Source organism: Lissotriton helveticus, chromosome 10 (assembly GCF_964261635.1).
Source record: "Lissotriton helveticus chromosome 10, aLisHel1.1, whole genome shotgun sequence".
NCBI classification, from domain to species: Eukaryota; Metazoa; Chordata; class Amphibia; order Caudata; family Salamandridae; genus Lissotriton; species Lissotriton helveticus.
In genome coordinates this window covers 619466979-619491195 of record NC_136071.1, presented here as the reverse complement: position 1 = coordinate 619491195, position 24217 = coordinate 619466979, and the positions used below count along the sequence as shown (strand labels likewise).

Sequence of the window (24217 nt, the reverse complement as noted above, 5' to 3'; positions counted from 1 at the left end):
TGGGGTTGGTGAATTCTTTGACGATGTTGAAGAGTTCCTTGCTGTTGTGAGAGTTGTTGTCGAGACGATCCTTGAATGCTGATTTTTTGGCAGATCGAATCAGTTGGTGGTGTTTGCAGGTGGCTGCCTTGAGGGTGGCCATGTTGCCGGTGGTAGGGTTTTTTCTCCATGTTTTCTCCAGGGTGCGGCATAGCTTCTTGGATTTTTTAAGGTCATCGTTGAACCAGGGAGCCTTTTTGTTGGCTGATTTGATCTGGTGCTTTTTCAGGGGTGCTAATTCGTCCGCACTGAGGGTGATCCATTGCTTGAGATTGGTGGCCGCTTGGTTTGGGTCCAGTGAGAGGGTGGGAGGGTTTTGGTTGAGTGATGTGAGGAGTTGGTCGGAGGTGATTTTGTTCCAGTTTCTTCGAGGGATAGGTTGTGGGCGGTTGTGGTTCAGGGTGGTTTTGTAGCTGAAGTGAACACAGCTGTGGTCCGTCCAATGGAGAGCTGTGGTGCGATCGAAGGTGATATGCTTGCTGGAAGTGAAGATAGGGTCGAGTGTGTGTCCGGCAGCATGGGTGGGGGTGTCAACAAGTTGTTCGAGTCCGAGGTTGGTCAGGTTGTCTAGAAGGGTGGTGGTGTTGCTGTCGTGTTTGTTTTCAAGGTAGTAGTTGAGGTCTCCTAAAAGAATGTAGTTCTCGGAGGCGAGGGCATGTGGGCTGACGAAGTCCGTGATGTCATCGCAGAATTGAGTGCGGGTGCCTGGAGGCCTGTAGATGAGGGTGCCTCTAAGTGTGGTCCTGGGGTCGGTGTGGATCTGGAAGTGGAGATGTTCGGCTGTTGCAAGATTATCGTCGGAGCTGGTCGTGATTTTGATGGTGTTCCTGTGGATGATGGAGATGCCTCCTCCTGTTTGATTGGTGCGGTCTTTTCGGATAATCTTGTAAGCGTCCGGTATGGCTATGGCGATGTCGGGTGCTGATGATGTGTTCATCCATGTTTCTGTGAGGAAGGCGATGTCCGGTGATGCAGTGTCGAGTAGGTCCCAGAGTTCAGTGGCGTGTTTGTGGACCGAGCGGGTGTTAAGCAGGATGCACTTCAGGCGGTTGGAGTCGGAGTTGTGTGTGGAGGGAGTGGGTTTGGTGAGGGTCCTGAAGCAGTTGTACTTGCAGGAGAGGCAGGCGAATGGGCCGTGGGTACGTCCTGGGGTGGCTTGGCAGCATTGTGGTGTGCGTCCGGGGTTGAGGGCGTGGAGAGTTGCGGCATCATATGTGGTTTTAGTGGGTTGGGAATGGCGGGGGACAGGCGCTGGGCGCGGTCCAGGCGCGGACGGGCGCAGACGGGCTTACCTTTGGCGCACCTTCGGCGCGGCCGCTGCGCGAGGACGCTGCGCGTAGGTCCATCAGACATAAATGGATGGAGGAGGGGGGGGCGGGGCGAGGGAGGGGCCGCAGGGAGGTGTGATCGGGTTGGAGGGGCGGGCTGGCAGTCACAACAACAAACAAAATGTCCGCAAAACACAGCGCAAACACGACGATATCGGCACAAGTAGGGAATTAATTTAGAAAAGTGGGCATAGGCACATATAAACTTAGAAGCAGGCAGAACCAACAATAGTGAATAGCGCAGCAGGCAAATTAGTCTTAACTCGCGCTACAGGGATGAATATCACTCGCGCGATGTGGGCTAAGAGTTCAGCTAAATAGCGCTACAGAAATGCAGAGCACAAACACTGCTGGTGGCAATTGCAATTAAAGCGCTACGATACCCAGTGTTCAGGGAGCCTGGGGGAGCGACCGATGCTGCACGAGTCAGGCTGGTCTGTCCCTGAAAGATTGGACTTTAGTAACTGCAACCCACAAGAACCAAAAAGAGAACAAAGGAAAGCAAAGGTAGCTGCCTGTCAAAGAACACATGGTGTGTGTGTGATTGACAGTAATAGCAGGTACGCCCCAGCCTAAGCAAAACGTCATGGGGAGGGGCAGGAACAGGAATGGTCAAGTGTACGGCAGGAGACAAAACACTCCCTAAGCAAACCTAATCCCAAGCATCCTGGTGAGCACACTGGGTGGGCCACAAACAGCCACCAAGTCACACCAACATCATGGCACAAGAGAACACTGGCTCGAGCTAGGCAAACCAAAGGGAAAGTCAGATGTAGGACACCAGTCACCCAACAACACAGTGTCCCTCATATGTACCCAGCCCAGAGAAATAGCACACAAGGGCAAAGAAGACCTCAAGGAAAGTACACCCGCACAAAGACTACAATTCTGCATGTCTCTGAAAGACATATACCCAAAAGGCATCAGGCATGCAGGACCAGCACCAAGGTATGCCTACCACTCACAGAGTGCAGTCAAGCCAACATTGATTAATATCAAAAAAGGACCCACCAAATAGGTTAAGAAACACTAGAAAACCTGAATTAAGAAAGCACATAGTTCCAGTCATGAGCCTGTTCAGCCAATACTCTGTGCCCAAGAAGGACGGAGCAAAGACCCTACAACAAAAAAGGTAGAGGGAAAGAGAGTCAGAAGCCTCAACATGAATGCGTGCGACTAAACTGAGAAAATAACTCATGTAGAAAATACAACAAGGAGATAAGACTGTTTGTTAAAATGTAAAGGGACAGTACAGCTTATCTGAAACAACAACTTGGTATAATGTTCATATTTGACAAGCTTCAATGTTGTTTATTCTTTAGGTTTCACTAATACATATAGGCAGGGCCACTTGAGTTATGCAATGGGGAGGTCCAAATTATGCTATGTTCAGAAGCACTTTTTTTGTAACAGGATTACTTCATTTGTTGTCATTTTCATACATGTTAACACGTTGGACAAAGGTTTCACCTCAATAGTATCAGTTTACTACCTAAATACTACTATCAGCGACTTATTGCCCATTCCAGGGCAAAAAGGGTAGAAGTGTTTTTTGTCACTTTGTGTCCATTTTAGTCAGAAACAAGGTTTTCTTAAAATCTGCAAATTATGCTGCAGGTGATCGACTATATGGCAAGTCCAGCAAACCCAATATTATTCATAAAGCACAGTGGCCGCAGAATTGCCTCATTCGAGTGGCTTTGCATACAGGCAACCATTATTTACTATACACATATGTTAGAACTGACCCCCCCCCGCCCCCATTTATTGCCTTCACTTTCTAAATTGATTTTGGATTTTTCTTGTGTTTTCACTGTATTACTGTTTGTATGCTGCAAACATACTTTACACATTGTAACTAAGTTAAGCCTGACTGCTTTTGTGCCAAACTACCCGAGAGTTACGTACAAGTTAATCTAGTGACTTTTGTTGTTCACCCTGACTAGGATTGTTGATGTTGCCCGAGTGGGGCTTCCAACCCCTCAACTATTACCCCAATTTCTTACAACATATTTATCACACTGTGCAGTTATGATTAGGTTAGAGTTTCCATAAGAAAGACATTGTTTGATCCTTTAATAATTATGGTGCCATTTGATGAATCTGCATGAAACGTTCCAAAAGAAGTTCATCTGCTTTGGCTTGTTCATGAAAAGCTTTGCAATGATCTGTCAATTGGAGGCCAAGACAGTAATTACCCATGTTAATTTCCATAGGAAGGTTTGCTCTCTATGCAGAAAAAATAGCTGAGAGGGATTACACCACATCTGGGAAAAAGTTAGATTTTTACTGAGTGAAGCATGATTTTTTTCATTTGATGTAAGTTCGTTCAACCCTTTATGAGAAATTAGCATTGGGTGGGTGCCCAGGGGTTAATGCTGGTAAAACGTTAGAGATATCTGGTCTGTTGTTGTCCAGATAAGCTCTGATTGGCCCATTCAAAGTGAATGTGCAGATCCTGATTGGCTCTGATTGATGATCTGACTGGCATGAGTGATGTAATATGTGAGATCATAAGCTATGCAGGGCAGGGGACGCAAGTTAAAGTTAGCTCACTGGAACAATAACTGGTGAATTTCAGTGTGTTTTTAAGCATTGGTTTGGAACTCATTTCAACACCTAATTATAACGTTACCTTAACTTTTGGGTTTTTTCCAGTGAATCCCTAACGTTTTTTTAACATACACTAAGATTATAATACCATACCTAATTATAACATCACTTTAACCTTTGTTTTATTCAGTGAATTTTTTAGATTTTTTTAATGTTAGGGAAGATCATATTACCATACCAGACAATAAGGTCTATTTAACCTTTGTTTTTTGTCAGTGAAGTTCTTTTTTTTTTTTTACATATTCAGCTAACGCCCCCATTGCGCACAGTCTTTGGCCATTTATATCAGATGGTTGGCACTGATCTGCCTTCTGCTGATGGGTAACCCCCAACAGTCTGCCCTCCATGATCAGCTTGCCGCCCCTACTCCCCTCCTGCATGTCCTCTGTTCTCCATCTGTGTGCCCCTAACCCCCCTCCTGCCCTCTGTGATCAGCTTGTTATCCCTGTCTGCCTTCTGCCTGCCCTCTGGTCTCCATCTGTGTGCCCTTCCACCTCCAACCTGCCTTCCATGGTCAGCTTGCTGCCCCTGCCCTCCATTCTGCAGATGCGTGCCCCTGCCCCCTTTTGCCTGCCCTTTGTGGTCCCTTGTGCTTCCCCTCCAATGTGGGCCTGCGCTCCATGGTAAGATGATACCTTTGCCCCTGCCTCTAACCTGTGCCCTCCGCTCTCCATATACATGCTCTAGCCCATCCCTCTTGCGCTCCATGCTCAATGTGCTGACCCTGCACATGGCGGCCTACCTACCCAAGTCAGATTGATGCCCATGCCTCCCTTCTGCCTTCCTTCCATTCATCATATGTGTGCCCCTACACCAACCCGCCAGACTGCTGTGGACAGCGTACTGCCCCTGTCTTGCTGACCTGCCCTATGTGGTCAGCTTGCGCCCTAGCTCCTGCAGCCCCCTCTCTGTTCTTAGTTCACTGTGTGCATGCCCCTCCCTCTTCCCTCCTCCCTCTTCGCTCCTCCCTACTCCCTCATAACCTCCATGGCACATTGTGCTACCCCTGCTCATGCAGGCCTTTCCTCCATGATAAGCTTGCTGCCCCTGACCCCTTTCTCCCTAACCTCTATTGTCCGTGTCTGTGGTCTACCCACTCCCTGTTCCCTACGTGGTCTTTTGTGGTGTCACTGCCCCTCCTACTTGTCCTGCATGCTTAGGTTGTTGACCCTACCCACCTCTTCCTTGCCCTCTGTTGTCCGAGTCCATGCCCCTGCCCCTGCCCGCCTGCCCTGCATGGTCCAAAGTACAGTCACTGCCCTTCCTGCTTGTGCTCAGTGCTTAGCTAGTTGTCCCTCCCTTCTCTCTCCTCGCTGTTATCCAAATCCATGCCCGGCCCACTCCCTTCGATTAGTATTCAAATGAACAATAAGAGCTCAAGCATTCTGTATTTATGAAAACGGTGTGGCACACCTGAAGTCATCTTGATGGAATCAAAACTCTAAAACCTAAACCTGAGCACTGTCTGTAGGAGCTTCCCACCTAATGGAGCTTGGATCTCTTGAGGGAGTAGGTTCTTCCCACAGTCTGCGCACTGACGGCCAGCTGTGTGTAGTAGGGGCTTTCAATTCATAAAAGAATGTGCTCTATGCTCAGTCTGCGCACTCGTAGCTGAGTGCGCATAGGAGGGTCTTGCCAACCTAAGAGTGCTTGTGTGTCTAGATGGAGTGGGATCTGTGCCTTGATAGTAGACTGTGTATTTTTGGGACTTGTCCATCTAATGGCTCTTAGGTCTCAGGAGGGTATGGGCTCTATGTGCAAGACTGTACTTAGTACTGTGCATTCAAGTGCACTCTCCTTAAAGAGCTTTGCACAGCCTGAAGGCTGTGCTTTTCAGTTCTTTTTGGGGGGCCTCTCTTGGTCCTGACGAACTGCCACTGTACCACATGGGTATGTTGTGTGGATGTTATGAGTGAGAGTGAGTTGTGTTTATGAAAGAATGTTGGATGTCTTAGTTGGTTGAGAGTTTTGATTGTTTGTGGGTGTCACACTTGAGTTTAGCTTTTTGTATATAGGATTTTTTCTTCTATGTGAGATTTAAAGTTTTGCTAAACATGTTTATGAAGTTTTTTTGGTTAAATTTGGTCTAAATTATTATTGAAATAAAATTCAAGTACAGATGAATTAATTTCTAAGTGGACTTATATGTTTTATTCATATAGCCAAAGGAAGAAATAACCTCGATGATCGGTGCTCAGTATTGGCAATCGTTTTGTTTTGATATGATACTGTACCACATGGGGGCTGCACTAAGTCCTGCAGGACCATGAATGCTTTTAATTTTATCCCCAATTTTGGTCCCATGGGGCATCTCTCTGGGACCACCCTGCAAGGGCTAGTGGGTCAGGGTATCGCTATCCTACCCCTTATGTCTTTTTTATTTTAATTTTAAGGACTCGAGACAGAGTCCTGAGTACTGTAATTTTAGCTGCAACTTACTTCAAGTTGCTACAAGTCAATCACATCGGTCAATCCCGCAGGACTGGGTGTCCTGGAGGAACAGTCAATCAGAATTTATTTTCCCTGGCAGTCCAGCGGGAGTCCCTCGGCAAAAGATATCTATAAACTTAGAACCTTAATTTCCCTAAAACAGCTGAACAGCTTTACACCAAATCACAAAAAGCATTATTTCAGGTTAGTGATCTAGTTTACTGCCAAATTTGGTGTAATTCTGTTCAGTCTGTATTTCCGTATCATTGCCTAATTTTTCTAATGGAAATCAGCTTATACTTTGTGCTTAAAGACAAGATCGACTCTACCCACCTCAACATTCTTGACCTCCAGCATTCCCTTTGACAGAGGCAGAACACCAGATTCACAGAAGTTGAACCAAATACATCATACACATTGAGTTTAATTCCTCCAACCAACACTCCCTGGATTCAAGAGAGTGGAATGATGCCTGTCAAAGCCTCACCGAAAGCTGATGAGCTGATGATTCCTTGATACCACCTTCCTTTAAGGCTCAGAAAGGGTCCACCTGGAGCCAAAATCAATGTGTATGCTGTGCCGCCACCTCTGAGGGTTTAATATTTGAGAATCTTTTTGAAGTATTGATGCCAAACAGTAAAAACTGTTTATTCGCTCAGACATTAGCAAGATCCTCGCCAAGCCTCTGGCTCCAGGACTCATTCAGATCACGAGGCATGTTGGCCTTCAAAGATAAATAAGGCTTTGAGCCTTCAAAACCACCAGCCCTGAAAATGATTGAGACTCGGCCAGCAGCCCCCTAACTTTTCAATCTTTACCTGATACACCTCCCCCACCACTGCAACCTCTACCTCCAAAGTCCGCCTCCCCCCGACTGCCATGACACAAACGAAGATCCTTGAAGTCCTGAAAGACCTATATGGTGAGCCTTTATGCACTGGGAGAGAAGGCCATGGAATGTGGTATGTGGTCGACCCCTAGAGGATCCTGACTTCAAAATGTACCCAGCCACAGTCTCGCCATCTAGTGTTACCACCACCGACCTTGCAGTGATACAATGGGCCTCCCAGCACCATCAGGTTAAAAAGCACAACGCAGAGGACTTCCTCAAGGAGACCCTTTTGAGGACAGAAAGGAGAGTCTACTACCTCCCCATGTTAGAGAAAATGTTGAGGTTGGTCACAGATAAATTGGGAGAGTCAATAAAGGCATACCTCCACAGAAATGCCTTGCATGTCTTAGCATAATTTGACGACTGGCTGATCAAGAGCAGCAGCAAGTAACAATCCCTAACACACACTAAAATAACAACGTTCCTACTCCACAGACTAGGTTTCACCATCAATTTCAAGAAGTCACACCTTCAACCTCAGCAGCTACCGCCTTTTCTGGGCTCCAGTCCTAAGTGTTTTATTTTTGTTTAAGAATTTTTATTGAATTTTCAGGAGAAAAAAACAAAGACACAACGCATTCATAAAATATATGAACATATTTCAATATTATAAAGAAGCGATCAATATATAAATGCAATATGTGAACAACAAGAGAAGAAAAAGGAAAGAAAAAGGAGGAGAAAAACGAAAAGAGAGATAGAGGAAAAAGAGAAGAATAAAGAAAGACAGAAGAGAAAAAAGTTCTAGAATGTATAGGATAAGTTTAAAGGAAAAGAGAATTAGTGTAAAGTAGCATGTGAAGAGAGATATGATGTAAAGGGTAGCCAAAGAAGATCAGCTTTAATTTTTTGAGCGAGGGAGGTAGCGGAAACATTAGCAATTCTATGTTCATCACAAATAAAATTCCACCAAGTTAATGAAGATAATTTGGAATTGTCTTTCCAAGACGATAAGATAACTTTGAATGCTACGCAATAAACAAGTCAAATAGCATGGAAATAGAGGAGGATTCCTCAACATCAGGTGAGGAAGATCCTAGAAAGACGTTTTGTATTGATAATGGAAGATCATATTTAAAAATGTTCATGCATATAGCCCAAACAGATTTCCAAAATATTAATACATTTGAACAATCATAAAATTGATGTCTCAACGTGCCAGTATCATTAGAACAAGACCAGCATAATGGAGACGAGGATGGGGAAAACTTGGAAATACAAACAGGAGTAATAACAGCCCAATTATAAATAAAATACAAAGATGGGTTATGCGAGCAGCAGGACAAACTTTAAATAATTTAGACCATAACTTATCCCAAGTCGTGATAGAAAAGGAAACAGACAAGTCAGCTTCCCACGCACTTTCAATAGGGGATTTAGGTCTCTCCACAACACATGAATCAATAGTTTATAGACCAGAGCGGCTTTAGGTCTGTGAGTTTGAAATAAACTATATAATGGGGTGATTGGTGTAAGAGATGGTGTATTAGCTGGAAGGACAAAAGTGGCTAATTGTGAGTGTAAGGCAGCTGAGATTGCGGTATATTCATTAAAGCAAGAGTTAGGTAAATGAAATTGTATTTGTGTAAATCAGGAAAGGAAATAACGGAATTTTGGTGAATCAATTGGTATACAAAAGTAATTCCCTTCTCCTTCCAGTATTTGTAGTAGAATGATTTACCTTTATACTTGAGATATTTATTATACCATATCGTGGAGGATATAAAACATTGAAATGGAGTTAGTCCTGTGGAGAATGTGTTCTATAATAAGCTCTGGGAATATTTTAAAATAGGATGCGGGGCTATGTAGGTACTATTGGACATATACAGAACGTTCTGAAAGGAAAAATCCTTTAATAATGAGCGTTCAAAAACAACCTATCTGGGAAGAGGGATATCTGCAAAGTCGTAGGATAGAACAAAGGATTGTTTAATCAAAAAGGCAGAGTAATAAGCTTTGAAGTCTGGAAAGCGCATGCCACCTTCAGATTTAGGGCGAGTGAGTTTAGTAAGAGCAATTCATGGATGTTTTTTATTCCATAAAAATGTTGTACAAATGGAGTTATTTTGAAAAAAATATGAGATGGGGATCCGAATAGGTAGCATGGAAACTGTATATAAGACATGCGGTACAATCATCATTTTAATAGGAACCAGACGACCCCACCAAGAAAGATAAAGGGGAGTCCAGCTAAGAAGGAGTGATTGAATTATAGTAATTAATGCATGAAACATACATTTAATTGTGGTAGCTAAAGAAGCAGAAAACCAAATACCGAGGTATTTAATTTTTGTGGGGCACCATGCGAAATTAGTATCAGTGAACATAAATTGATAGCATATGGGGTTTAGGGGTAAAACTCCTGTCTTAGAGAGGTTTCATTTATAACCAGAAACACTGGAGTATAACCGAACCTCATCCAAGAATGGGGGGGAGAAGTAAAGGGATTTGACATGTAAATTAATATATCATCCGCATATGCTGATAACTTGGTTTCTATGGAATTATGAGTGAATCCAGTAATATGAGCATTAACACGGATGCGTTCAAGGAAGGGTTCAAGGCATAAAACAAATAACAGGGGAGAATGGGAACAACCCTGGCGTGCTCCTCTAGACAACGAAAAATATTGAAAAGTGATTATTTACAAAAATACTGGCCCTTGGACAATGCAGGGCCAAAGCCAAACCATTGGAGGGTCCTAAACATAAACTGCCAATTGATACGGTCAAAAGCCTTTTCAGCATCCAAAGAAAATGCTGCAAAAGGATATCAGAATATTCTACCATAAGAAATAATATTTGCAAACATTCGAGCGTTTTCTGATGCTAACCTGCCCTTCACAAATCCAACTTGGTCAGTTTTACCCAATAAAGGAATAATATTTTCAAGTCGTGATGCAAGAATCTTGGCAAATATTTTAGAATCATAATTTATTAAGGATATAGGACGGAAATGTTTACAAAGGGAATGATCTTTGTCAGGCTTAGGAATGAAAATGATTAGGTCGTCCATAAATGAACCGGATGCTTTGGCATCGTCAATAGATGAATTAAATAGTGTCGGAAGTTTGGGGACAAAAATGGAAGAAAAGGTCAAATGAAATTCCACAGACAAACCATCAGATCCTGGTGCTTTGGATTTTTAAAATAATTTAATAGCGTTAGTTATTTCTTGAGCAGTAACCTCTTTCTCCAATTAATTGAATTCATCAGGTAAAGAAGGTGGGGAAGGGAAGCCCGAAAAAAAGGTATCTAAATTCTGATTAGAGGGATTTGTGTTATCAGAATAAAGTGATTTGATAATATTCATGAAAAACATTAGCAATATCTTCATCCGACGACACCAATTTGTTAGTTGATTCATTTAAAATGGGACCAATGATTTTGTGTTCAGATTTAATTTTAAAATAGTTAGCTAACATCTTACCCGCTTTGTTTTGACCACCATGATATTTAGATTTTATTTTAAGGAGAATGTTACATGCTTCAGTTGTGGCAAGTTTGTTGAGTTCAGATTTGGCCTTGATCAATTCATGCAGAGTCGAAGATGATTTGAAAGTAAAATAATTATGTTCCAGGAGTTTAAGTTGTTGTAACTGGTCAGTATATTTTTCCCGACTTTTCTTTTTTCTCGAAACATATGAAATAGTAAAGGCATGGAAAGAGTCCTTGAATGCATCCCAAGTATTAGAAACAGAGGTGTCTAATAGATTGTTGATACTAAAAAAAATCAGTAATAAACGTAGTAGCCTCTTTAATGAAAACATTATCAGACAATAAAAAATTATTGAGTTTCCAGCGGTTATATTGTGGGGAGCAATGTAAGAGGTCTAAAACAGTATGGACTGGTGCATGGTCAGAAATAAAAATGGAACCAATTTTGGGGGATTGAATGGAAGGAAGCAAGGACTTACTAACCAAAATATAATCAATTCGGGAACGTGTTTGATGAGCATTAGAAAAAAGAGTATACTCAAGTGAGTCAGGGTTACAAGTTTTCCAAACATCATATAAAGAACGAGAGACAATAGCCGATTGAAATGCTTTCTGGGATTTATCAGGGTTAAATTTACATTTAGATAATCTATCAGAAAAAGGATCAAGCCATTGGTTAAAATCACCGGCAATAATAATATTGGGACAATCAATTGAAGAGAGTAAAATCTTAATATCATCCCAAAACTTAGGGTCTGATTTAACAGGGCCATAAATATTTAGTAACACCAATGTTTTATTTTGTATAACAACCTTTGCCATTACCCAACGTCCATCTTCATCATTTTGTGTAGATAGATTTTAAACAGACGACTTATGAAATAATATGGCAACACCCCCTTTTTTGCTAGAAGCAAGAGAATAAACAACTTGACCCACCCATTGTCTTTTCAATTTAAGTGATTCTGCTTCACTGCAATGTGTTTATTGAAGAAAAGAAACCTGAGAGTTTAGTTTGGACAAATGAGATAGTACCTTTTGTCTTTTGACGGGATGTTCAAGACCACTAACGTTCCACGTAACAAACTAACACATGATGGAGGGATGGGGGGGTCATACACGTATAGAGATGATACACATCAGGGATATAGTTAAAAAAGAAAAAACACCACAAATGAGATACATAGAAGAAATATGCTACAGAAAAGCAAATACTAGTGATGAGCACATGCCACAAATTAAACAACAACAAGTGAGGAAAACAGATGGAAAGAAACCAAGAAGAAGAGAAAACAGAGAAAGGGAATACCAATAGAAAAAAAAGAAGATAGATCAAGGATAGAAGTTTAGATCTATGAGAAAGTAAGAACAATAACTGCATGAGGCGTAGCTGCAGCACCAGGAGATGGGGCGGCAGGGAAAGAAAAACATACAAAGAAAGAATTACGAACAGCCATAAGGAATATGCTAATCAGACAAATAGAACAACAGGAACATTAAGGACGAAAGGTAGAGCCTCCCGTAAAATTGGTAGAGATGTTCTGGAGAAAAGACCTCAATTTAAGAGGATCAACAAACGAACGTGTGGAGCCATTATGAGGAACTTTACACAGGCAAGGATGAAGGATACCATATCTGATATTCAATTGTCTCATCTGAGGACGCAGAGCCAAAAATAATTTTCTTCTACAATTAGTGGCATTAGATAAGTCTTGAGAAATGAAGATGTTGTGACCAGACCATGTGAGGTGACGCTTTGCTTTGGCCGCAGAGAGGACTCGCATTAAGTCAGTGAATTCCAAGAACAACATGATGATGCTTCTAGGTTTGGAAGCATGGGGCTGCACTCGGCCAAGTCTATGAGCACGTTGGATATTTAATGCAGGCTCTGGCTGAAGGTTCAAAAGTTCTGGCAGGAATTTCTTTAGAAAAAGAAGCATATCCGGACCTTCAACATTTTCCAGAAGACCATAAAGACGTAGATTATTGCGTCTATTTTGAATTTCCAGGGCCTCTGTATGAAGCTGTAAACAATGAATTTCGTGTTCCAAAGATGGTATTTTGGTGGATAGATTATGTAAATCACTAATTTGTTGCTCCATATCCAACACCTTAGCTTACATACTAATCAATCTATCCTCAATTTGTTGAATTTACTCGTTAGTCATGGTCATAAAGGACTTAAGCCCTCTCACTTAATCCAAAATAATATCAAGAACAGGATTCTGAGAGGATAAAATGAGTGCAGGAGGATCATTCTTGGCTCCCTTGGGCTTGGTACCTGTTGATTAGGCTTTTACTGAAGTTTGAGCTTCATTGACCATCTTGAAATGATGAGACGTGTGAGAATTGATTTTTAATAACGTTTCCAATCTGCCCATACGCCTAATAAAAATACATCAAAAATGAGGAAGGCTCCAAAGATATATAATTCAACTAAATTCGTCACCCTCCTGTCACCACTCAAGTATTCACAATGAAGGAATATTATAGAATTTACATGGCAAGTATTACATCACAAGCCAATGCTTCATGAGGCTAAGAGGTGTGACCAAATATGTAAAAAATGTGAAGAATTGACCAAAAGTTGGTAAAAATAGACATATGCCTCATAAATGCAGCAGATACTGAGGAAAATTGAGACTGCTGACCCCACCCGACTCTGTGATGAGCATCACTGAGAGACACTCTACCCTGGCACTTCAGGGCTTAAAACTGAAGCAACGAGGTCCGAAGCTATTAGTGACACTCCCCTTGTCATGAGGTGGAGGACTACCAAGCACACTGCCTGGATGAGGAGGTTACACCCACGGGCTGTGACAACTTCAGCCCAGCAAAGTTCATTCATGCAGCTATGCACCTGCCCATTTAGCACAAGTACCACACCTGGCTGCCTGACCTGAACATAAAGAGTGTCTGTCAGGCTGACCTTTTCTTTCTTTTCTGACCTTTCTTGTTAAAAAAGTTGTGTGGGATGCCCCTCCGCCCTTAGGAAAAGGCCCCACTGTTTAGCCAGTGGTCATCCCTTTACACCTCAAATAAATAAATGCACACAAACCTTGCTTATATTATGTACACATAAATATTACTCACCTGCATACATTACAAATCTATCCTCTTTTTGAAACATGCTTAATGTACAAATGCATGTCACAACGTTTTCTAGTTTGAGTTTGACTTCTAACTGGACAAAGCACAAGGCTTCCTTACATTATTTACATACTTTCACATTTAGAACTTGTAATAATCTTTCAACTTTTGTTTGATTACAGTCTCTCACAGAACACAATAACTGACCTTGGTGTTGAGAAACTGGCTCAAGCTTTTCCATCCTTAACATGCCTACAAAAGCTAAGGTGAGTTTGTTTTGGCGTTCATTTTTAATTAATTAATTTATTTATTTACTTTGAAAGGGGAGCATCTGGGTCATCCTGGTACCCAAGCAATACCTCTTTATTAGGCATGACATGTGAGCTGGGCACATGATTGCCACACTAGTACCACATAAATGTGTCTAAATCTCATTAAACAACCTGCCAGCAAGTAGGAAGGGCAATACAAAATTAAAATAGGTTATGCTTCTTACCAGCATATTTTGTTGCTTTAAATATGTGAAAAGAGGCTTCTCTGCATTACGTTTCCTGAAAGACTTCAGCTTGATGTACACGTATATTTGTGCTTGCAAGTTCAATTAACACATGCAAGTCTTTTTTTTATAAATGTAAAGTTGCCTTTGCTTTTCACAAAACTTGATATTAGATTTGTAACATTATTTACCCATTTGTACTTTTAGCATTAATGGGAGTGCTCCAATATTTTGTTTTGGCAAGGTAGCTGACTCGGCTGACTTATGGAGGCCTTGTAAACTCAAAACAAATCAAAATTTGTTAGTGATATTCTAGTCATTCACAATGAAGCTGCTAGGCTGGTGGCTGGCAGGTCAAGAATGGTTGTATGCCCTTTGGGAGATTTCAAACAACACGAAGATGGGGAGGAGGGTGGTGGAGGCAATGGAAACACCGTATGAACACTTGGATCCACTGTTGTACTGGGTCTGGTGACAGGGAAAACTGATTCCTATTGTGAGGGCGTGGTTTTGCAACAGGATGTTCCATTGTCAAAGTACATGTTTGTGTTGAACTCAACAAAATGTGATATTAAAAAAACGAATGGTTGTATGTGATAAAGGAGACTTTAAAAATGTTGACTACATAAAAGTGCAGTTGAAATTGTCAAGGTAACGCAGAAAATGTAGAATTGTATAGTTGTTCTATTACATGCATTCCTTATTTTAACTAACTGTACCCTAAAAACCCCATAGTACTCCTTAACAGTTCCCACCACTGAACCCTCAAAACCATAAGTTACCTCATAATGCTACCATTCCCTGAAACATAAAAGGCCCTAACTACCACTTAATACTACCAATCCCCAGTTGCGGCTAGCTTAAATCAAAAATGGTCAGGGTGCGAAGGCGCACCACTCACCATATATGTGGGAGCACGACTGGTGCAGCACTTCTCTTTGCTGTCCAAGAGCATGAAAAGGAAGGACTTCCTGCTTGTGGAATGCAACTCCAACCATTCCTGGTGCTGCTGCCATGCTGAGAAAGCATCTGGGGATTGGTAGCAGCAGGCTTACCCAGTACACATTCTGAGGCTGAGGGCCGGTGCCAGCAATCCCAGGCTGTTTCACAGCCTTTGGATTGATGGGTCAACAGTCCACAAGATGGCTGGCCAATCCGACATGGGCATTGTAGACCAGTGCTGTCAATCTGTATTTCAGGATGCAGCCACGCCCCCAACCTTGCGCTGTGTGGTTGCAAATAAATAAAATAACATTAACATGCCATTTTATTTGTGTTTGCCTGCTGCGCTCGCAGGAGGCAGTGTGAAGCTCCTCCGCTCCTGAGGAGGAGTTGCCCCTGCCAATCCCTGAACATTCAAAACCTTTAATCCTACCCTTCATTAAACTCCAAAAAACCCTCACTACCCTTTTATGCACCTTTCACTGAAACCCCTTACTACCCTATAATGCTATCCTTCCATGAACACTAAAAAACACTTATTGCCCTTACCCTATCCTTCCCTGAACATAAAAATGTTTACTTTCCCTTATGTCTACCCTTTCCTGAACGATCTACCACTTAACGCTATCCGTCACTGAGCCTCAAAATGAACTTACAACCTTTCTATGGTTCCAATCTGTGAACCATAAAAACCATTTACTGCCGATTAATGCTAGCCTTCCCTGAATCCCCAAAACCCCCTACTATCCCATAATGCTTCCCTGCCCAGAAACCTAAAACTATTTACTAACTCTTAATGCTACCCTTCCATGAACCCTAAAAATGTCTTATAACTGTTAACGCTACGCTTCCCTAAAATTAAAAAAAAAAACTAGTGTCCCTTAACACTACTCATCCCTGAACCTAAATCCCCTTACTTTCCTTTATCGCTATCCTCCCTGAATTCTATATAATAACCTTGGTTCCCCTTAACGTTAACCTTCACTGAACCCTAAAACACCCTTATTAACCATTTACACTACTCATACCTGAACCCTAAAAACCCTTAACTATCCCTTAATGCTATAATTCTCCTAACCCTAACAAACCTTTAGCATACCTCACCGCTACCCTACCCTGAACCCAAAACCTTATATTTCCCTTTATTGCTTCACGTCATTTAGCCTTAAAAAAGAATTACTACCCCCTTCAACGGATCTTATAAGCCCGAAAAAAAACCTTAGGGTTACCCTTTTTTAAACTCTAAAAAGCAAATTGTTACCCCTTAATGCTGTAGCCTAAAGCCCCTAGCTAACCTTTAACACTACCAATCCATGAATGCTATCAACCCCTTCCAACTCCTATATGCTGCCATTCTCATAATCCCAAAAACCTCTTACCTTACACTTACCATTGCATTATAAGGAGCAACATTTTAATCTTTTTTTGTAGTGACAACTTATTTAATTACATTTTTTAGGAACTACATTTTTGACATAACTTTTTATAGTTACATTTTTTCCACAATATTTTTACTGCAAACCTAAAGCATGATCATTTCACAAATGTACAGTATAAAACAAACTAACTTCCATCGTTCTCAAATATGTGATTTAAAATAGTTACAGTATTTTAGAGCTAAGCCCCTCCATAACTTAACTTGAGAACTGATTTGCTTCTTCTACCTGCCTGCAACAGTCGGCGGATCACAGCCTAGGCAGAATTTCTGGTTATAACAAGAATTAACCTTGGCAAGTTGGCATGGTGGATATTTAAAAAAAAAAAATATTGCGAGCCCATGCCACAGAAAGAAAAAAAAGAAGAAAAAAAGAGAAGACGCTATTATCAAACCGTGGTGGGCATATGATTGCAATAAACAAAAACTAAATGAGTAAACATAACAATTTCTTTTACTTTTATTAGTACAATATAGTTTGGTCTCCCGGTTTTATGGTATTTGTTTTTTCAACCTTTTCCACCTGTATTTATCCATATTTATTTCTTGCAAATTTTTAGGTCTCGCCTAGCGTTGCAGCACATGCGCTGCTCGCTTTACGAGGCATGGTGTATACACTATACCGGGGAAGCATTGCGCAAGCTACGCCCGCTCTTTTGTTCGGCTTGCAGCCTAAATGCTGCCTCCTGATTAGTTTTCGTCTTCTTAGTCCCTCCTCCAGTCGGCCATGGTGTAATTTGTATGCTTCCGAGGCTATTGACCCCTTTACTCAACACTATTTTTTTCCTGTGTCCTCCTCCCCGCCCCTCACGCAGTCCGTGATTTTTTACCAACCCCCCCACTCCTGTTCGTGCCTTCTTACAGGCATGCACTCACATTTTTAATGCAATACGTTTCGTGTAAATGCGAGTCGTATTGCATTGCAAATGCTTGTTTTAAAATAGTGCGCAGGCATCCCGGAAGTGACGTCCCTCGGGTGCACCAGAAAAAAATCCTTGGTTGCTCCGGAAGTCTACTGTACTCAAAGGGGAGCCTCCTACTTTTTTTTACAGTTGTTGTTGTTTGCAGCTTCAGGCAATAATGTTTATTTAGCGCTTAGGCTTTGGAGCACAACTCTCGGAGCTCTGCAGGCTTAGCCACTGATGCGGTCTGGCTCAGGGAGCTTTCTGTGGCTGCCACCTCCATTCTTCTTGTGTGCCTCGCCCTGGCGGCCACAACTCACCCTCCGTCCAGGACTCGGTTCCCCTGTGAGGCCGTTTTATCGGAATCTGCGCGCAATTATGCTCTGTGCCGGCCGCCTCACTTCCTTGTACAAGTGGAAGTGTATGCCCCAAAAGCCGCAGGGACGTAGAAAAAATAAACAAGCAGACATGTTTATCTATATGTTTCCATAGTTCTGCAGCAAGTGTGCTTAGATTTCCACCTCGAGAGAGAAAGGAGGGCGGCACTGAGTGACCGTGAGAGCAGCTTCCGGTGAAACGGGCCTTAGAGGGCACGGCCCTTGATTGTTCAAAACAAGCTGTTCGAAATGATTACATTTATATCTACGTCACATATAATAAAATCTTCACTCTTTTTTCCAGATGACGTTGCACGTAACCTCTGTGCGACAAATATGAAATATCCTCATTCTCGCAGATACTCATTTGGTTTTCTATGGGCAACCCTGCCAAGTATCACGCATTACGCGCGGGGTGGTGGGGGTTGTCGTGGCTGGCCCCGCCCGATACCATTATGTCAATCACTGTGCTAATCTCCTTGGCTTTTCGAATTGAATTTACTTTTAGCAGTGCCTCGCCCTGTAGTTTCAGCTAGCGCTCTAGTACATTCATTGCAGTCTGGAAAAGTTGAGTTCAGCCCCTTAAAGCCGAAGCGGAGGATCGATTTCCGCGACCCATCTCCAGCAGCGTCTGAGTGACAGACTCTCACCGTGCATTTTAACTGAACTAATCTCTCGGCTGCAGTGCTGCATGTGTCACAGGCCGAGGTCTGCCCTGGTGTTTAAGGGTGTCTGTTTGATGGTGTTTGCCGCTGTAGGTTTAGTTCTGCAGTAGGAGTGACACTTAGGTTGCTTTGGGGATTACACCTCTGTGTACACTGAAGCCCAGCCCACCAGGCCTTTAGAGCTAAATTCTTGGTACAGTAAACAAATGGTCAAGGACTAGGCAGAATAACACAAATCTGCATTCAGGTGTGCGCCTTTTTTGGTGACCAGAAAGCCATGAGCAGGAGCGCTGGTACATGCTTGAATGTGTCAGCATGTTTAATCCACAACCCTGAATGAAGAGTAGTGACAGGTTTTGCGGTTCTGTGCCGCGGGTTGTAGTGGAGTCAAGTCAGACTCCAGGCGTGATCATGGTCGGCAAGATTGAAAGGATATCCCTCTGGGAGTAGGATATGGAGCAGGGACAAGGCGTAGCAGGGCAGAGTTTGATCTCTTTCATTGTGATTTTAATGTGAATGAGCCTAGAGTTCACAAATCTCTGTCCTAAGTACGTTGCCCCATGGAGCACTCTGGTTGGTATTAGAACCAGTGATTTGTAGGCTACAGCCCTGCGGTCCAAAGTTGCACAAACATTGCTTCCATAGGGGTATTACCCCACTGAGCAGTCTGGATAGTATTAAAACCCGTGACTTGCAGGCCCTACGGCCTTGCATCCTAGAGTTGCACACAAATTCCTGTCGTAAGTACTCAACTTGAACACTCTGGCAATATTAGAATGTGTGATTCTCAAGAGATGTACAAATCTATAGTCTATATATAACCTCCAGTGAACTATCTGTCCAGCCTTGTACATTTTCATCAAACTTACGTGTGGTATCCCACTCACATTTTAACTTGCAACATTGATTTATAATATTTTTTCACGTGCTATGTTTATTCGTTTCCCTTTCCTCTCTTTTATACGTAGTTACCTTATGGCTGTAAGCTCTCATTTCATGTCTTTTTATTGTACGTGATTTTTATCTCCTTTTGCTCCTTTCATTTTGCCATTGTTTTCTGATCTAAGAACAAAAACCAAATGCACACCAAAATACAGTATAGAGAGAGATGCCTCAATGGACATAAAAAGTACAATTAACAGTGATCGAAGCAGAGGAAAATGATTGTTGGACGAATCCTCTTTTATTGCATGAAGGGCCAGCCGACACGTGTTTCGTCGTCAAGCGGTAACAGTGCTTGCACGACTCATCAGGGCTGTAGCGAGAAGAAGAAGGACCACAGGTCGCTTAGCCGGTGATACTTCCGACCCGGCCCTTGCTCGGGACCAGGCTAAAGGTAGTCAATGGATGTTGCTCCAGATCCAGTAGAAAATTGTGGTAAAAATGATGCTCAACGTTAGGAAAACAGTGCTCCAAAGTCCTGAAGTGCTTTTATGCCACCCAATGGTAACGTGCATCCACATTTAGATACAAGAGTATCTGAGTGGTTTGTTCAGTGGTGGTAGACAAGAGTCTTGTAATCGCTCGATTCTGCGAGATCCGAAATCGGGGCGAAAGTCAGCGGGGAGGGTGCAAATCGGGGCGAAAGTCAGCGGGGAGGGTGCTCCCACACAGCAGTTCCGGGTACGGAACTGCTGTGTGGGAGCACCCTCCCCGCTGACTTTCGCCCCGATTTCGAATCTCGCAGAATCGAGCGATTACAAGACTCTTGTCTACCACCACTGAACAAACCACTCAGATACTCTTGTATCTAAATGTGGATGCACGTTACCATTGGGTGGCATAAAAGCACTTCAGGACTTTGGAGCACTGTTTTCCTAACGTTGAGCATCATTTTTACCACAATTTTCTACTGGATCTGGAGCAACATCCATTGACTACCTTTAGCCTGGTCCCGAGCAAGGGCCGGGTCGGAAGTATCACCGGCTAAGCGACCTGTGGTCCTTCTTCTTCTCGCTACAGCCCTGATGAGTCGTGCAAGCACTGTTACCGCTTGACGACGAAACACGTGTCGGCTGGCCCTTCATGCAATAAAAGAGGATTCGTCCAACAATCATTTTCCTCTGCTTCGATCACTGTTAATTGTACTTTTTATGTCCATTGAGGCATCTCTCTCTATACTGTATTTTGGTGTGCATTTGGTTTTTGTTCTTGCTTTGTATTGCGTGTGCTCCGCACACTCTTGGAGGGGTTTAGGGCCTTTGTCCCCTCACCTACTTGCACCCAGACCTACCTATACTCTACACTAACGTGCGCTGTGCGCCTAGTATTTCCCTGTACTCCAAAAAACCCCAGTTCTCCATAGGCTTTATTGTTTTCTGATCTGTTCCCTTTATTTTTCCTTCGCAATCATCTTTTTCCATCTCTCAACCTTGGTTTATTTATCTTCAAATGTCTTTTAATTCATACTGTTTTGCCCTTTCTCTTTTTATTTGCTGCCCTTTTAAAACTCAGGGGAGTTTTATGAATGTGTCTTATAATGGTTATTATCTACTCAATATCAATTTTCTTTTTTTTAACAGCTTGTATAATAATCAAATAGGTGATTATGGAGCGGAAAAAATTGGAGATATTCTCCCATTGTTGACATCGCTAACTGTACTGGCGTAAGTATAACATGATGCCATATAGCATGATCCTTGCTTTACATAGATATAATAATATGTTAATAGAACCATCTTTGTTTGGGTACTTTAACCTTTGTAAGATCTAGTGACTTTATAGACAATGCTGCTGAAGAGATCAGTTACATGCATTAAAGACCAAACTTCTGATCAGAAACAGAAGACAATTTGTATTACATTTTAGAAGACAAGTTAAAAGGAGAAACTTAAATTGGTTTGAATGAAGATTGGTGACAGTCAATAGAATTTGAATATACTTTACTTATTAAAGAGTGTAAGATGATAATGTAAGTTTTATCACTTAATTTCACAAAGTTAGTCAGCACCATAATAAAAATGGATTGGGCTGCAATCATCTCTCCCCTGCATCTATCTGCATATATTCCTTGACACCACCCCCTTTTGTACCGCTTTTGGCCGCCATAAGTGTGGCAGGGTATGCTCAGACGTGGGTCCCTTGCTCACTTTGCCACTGGATTCAAGCGGGCCGGGCTGAGGACGGCTGGAATGCCAGAAACCGGTCCTCGGAGGCTTGTTTCCGGTCCAGGGAGGACATGGCTTGGCAGTTCGGGCTGGACTGTTCCCATGAGGCACAGGGTCAGACTGATTTGCATATAGCCATGTCTGAACTGGGGTGGCAGAGTGGGCTAAAGAACGGTGATGGATTAAACCCAGATTTTTTGACTGGGTGTGAGTGTTTGATTGATTCAGATGCTCCATCCATCACCACCCCCTTTTGTACCGCTTTTGGCCGCCATAGGTGTGGCAGGGTATGCTCAGACGTGGGTCCCTTGCTCACTTTGCCACTGGATTCAAGCGGGCCGGGCTGAGGACGGCTGGAATGCCAGAAACCGGTCCTCGGAGGCTTGTTTCCGGTCCAGGGAGGACATGGCTTGGCAGTTCGGGCTGGACTGTTCCCATGAGGCACAGGGTCAGACTGATTTGCATATAGCCATGTCTGAACTGGGGTGGCAGAGTGGGCTAAAGAACGGTGATGGATTAAACCCAGATCTTTTGACTGGGTGTGAGTGTTTGATTGATTCAGATGCTCCGTCCATCACCACCCCCTTTTGTACCGCTTTTGGCCGCCATAGGTGTGGCAGGGTATGCTCAGACGTGGGTCCCTTGCTCACTTTGCCACTGGATTCAAGCGGGCCGGGCTGAGGACGGCTGGAATGCCAGAAACTGGTCCTCGGAGGCTTGTTTCCGGTCCAGGGAGGACATGGCTTGGCAGTTCGGGCTGGACTGTTCCCATGAGGCACAGGGTCAGACTGATTTGCATATAGCCATGTCTGAACTGGGTTGGCAGAGTGGGCTAAAGAACGGTGATGGATTAAACCCAGATCTTTTGACTGGGTGTGAGTGTTTGATTGATTCAGATGCTCCGTCCATCACCACCCCCTTTTGTACCGCTTTTGGCCGCCATAGGTGTGGCAGGGTATGCTCAGACGTGGGTCCCTTGCTCACTTTGCCACTGGATTCAAGCGGGCCGGGCTGAGGACGGCTGGAATGCCAGAAACCGGTCCTCGGAGGCTTGTTTCCGGTCCAGGGAGGACATGGCTTGGCAGTTCGGGCTGGACTGTTCCCATGAGGCACAGGGTCAGACTGATTTGCATATAGCCATGTCTGAACTGGGGTGGCAGAGTGGGCTAAAGAACGGTGATGGATTAAACCCAGATCTTTTGACTGGGTGTGAGTGTTTGATTGATTCAGATTCTCCGTCCATCACCACCCCCTTTTGTACCGCTTTTGGCTGCCATAGGTGTGGCAGGGTATGCTCAGACGTGGGTCCCTTGCTCACTTTGCCACTGGATTCAAGCGGGCCAGGCTGAGGACGGCTGGAATGCCAGAAACCGGTCCTCGGAGGCTTGTTTCCGGTCCAGGGAGGACATGGCTTGGCAGTTCGGGCTGGACTGTTCCCATGAGGCACAGGGTCAGACTGATTTGCATATAGCCATGTCTGAACTGGGGTAGCAGAGTGGGCTAAAGAACGGTGATGGATTAAACCCAGATCTTTTGACTGGGTGTGAGTGTTTGATTGATTCAGATGCTCCGTCCATCACCACCCCCTTTTGTACTGTATATTCCTTGACTGAGCAAGTAGATTTTACAACTGTAAGACAAATGTCTCTAGCTATCACTTATGCCATTGTTGAAAAACAATTGAACTGGGATTTGTTGGGGTTGTATTAATAAAAAATTATTCCCATCCAAGTTTCCCAGTACTTTTAGTACTTTGTACACAGGAGTTAGTGCATGTTGTGGCAGGAATCAGGATCGTACGTTGCTAGTAGGGTCCACCTCTCGATACCACCACGGTCTGAATGATAATACACAGACTCCGCGGAGTGGTCAAGCGAGGGAAGGGAAGGAAGGGGCAGCAGGGAGGGAGACCTAGAAAGAGAGCATAACAAGCATAAATATATAAAATAACACTGTTCCTTCCTATTCTACGCTGACCCCTTTTATCTAAGAATATACAGCTGGTCTACGAGAAAACCTTCTCTTCTCTTCTCTTCTTTGAGTTTTAACCAGGGCTGCTGGAGTTCTGAGGCTAAAATCTGGCAAGAGAACACCCTTGTCAATAGTTGTTCAATATGTCATAACAGCAAATATGAGGGACAGACAGGATTCTTACATACCCTATGAACAACTCTGGAGACTGAGGAAGGGGAGCGGAAGAGCCTTCCTCTTGCTCACTCACATAACCCCAGCTTCTGAACATAGAAAGAAACCAGCATGACTCCAAGCAAATAGTGAACCAACGTGCAGTATAAATCAGAAAGATAAATCTGGCCTTGTAGCCCAAGGCTTACTGTAAAGTTAAAGAGTCTCTAGGTAATCGCTCCAGAACAAAGAATAGTCACTGGGGTGTCTCTATCCCTTTGGCAACAATGATAGCTTTCCTCCTAGTAAGTCTATTGGAATTAAATGCCCATACCAA

General features: G+C 43.2%; 1 protein-coding gene across 5 annotated transcripts in view; it reads left to right on the top strand.

Moving 5' to 3' along the window:
• CIITA (class II major histocompatibility complex transactivator) overlaps nt 1-24217 on the top strand; it is a 561355-nt gene that overhangs the window by 443576 nt on the left and 93562 nt on the right. For all 5 annotated transcript variants that reach the window (XM_078663163.1, XM_078663160.1, XM_078663162.1 and 2 more), the window contains 2 exons: nt 14015-14098; nt 21172-21255. In XM_078663163.1, the coding sequence (XP_078519289.1) occupies nt 14015-14098; nt 21172-21255 (168 nt within the window). The remainder of the gene's footprint in view (nt 1-14014; nt 14099-21171; nt 21256-24217) is intronic.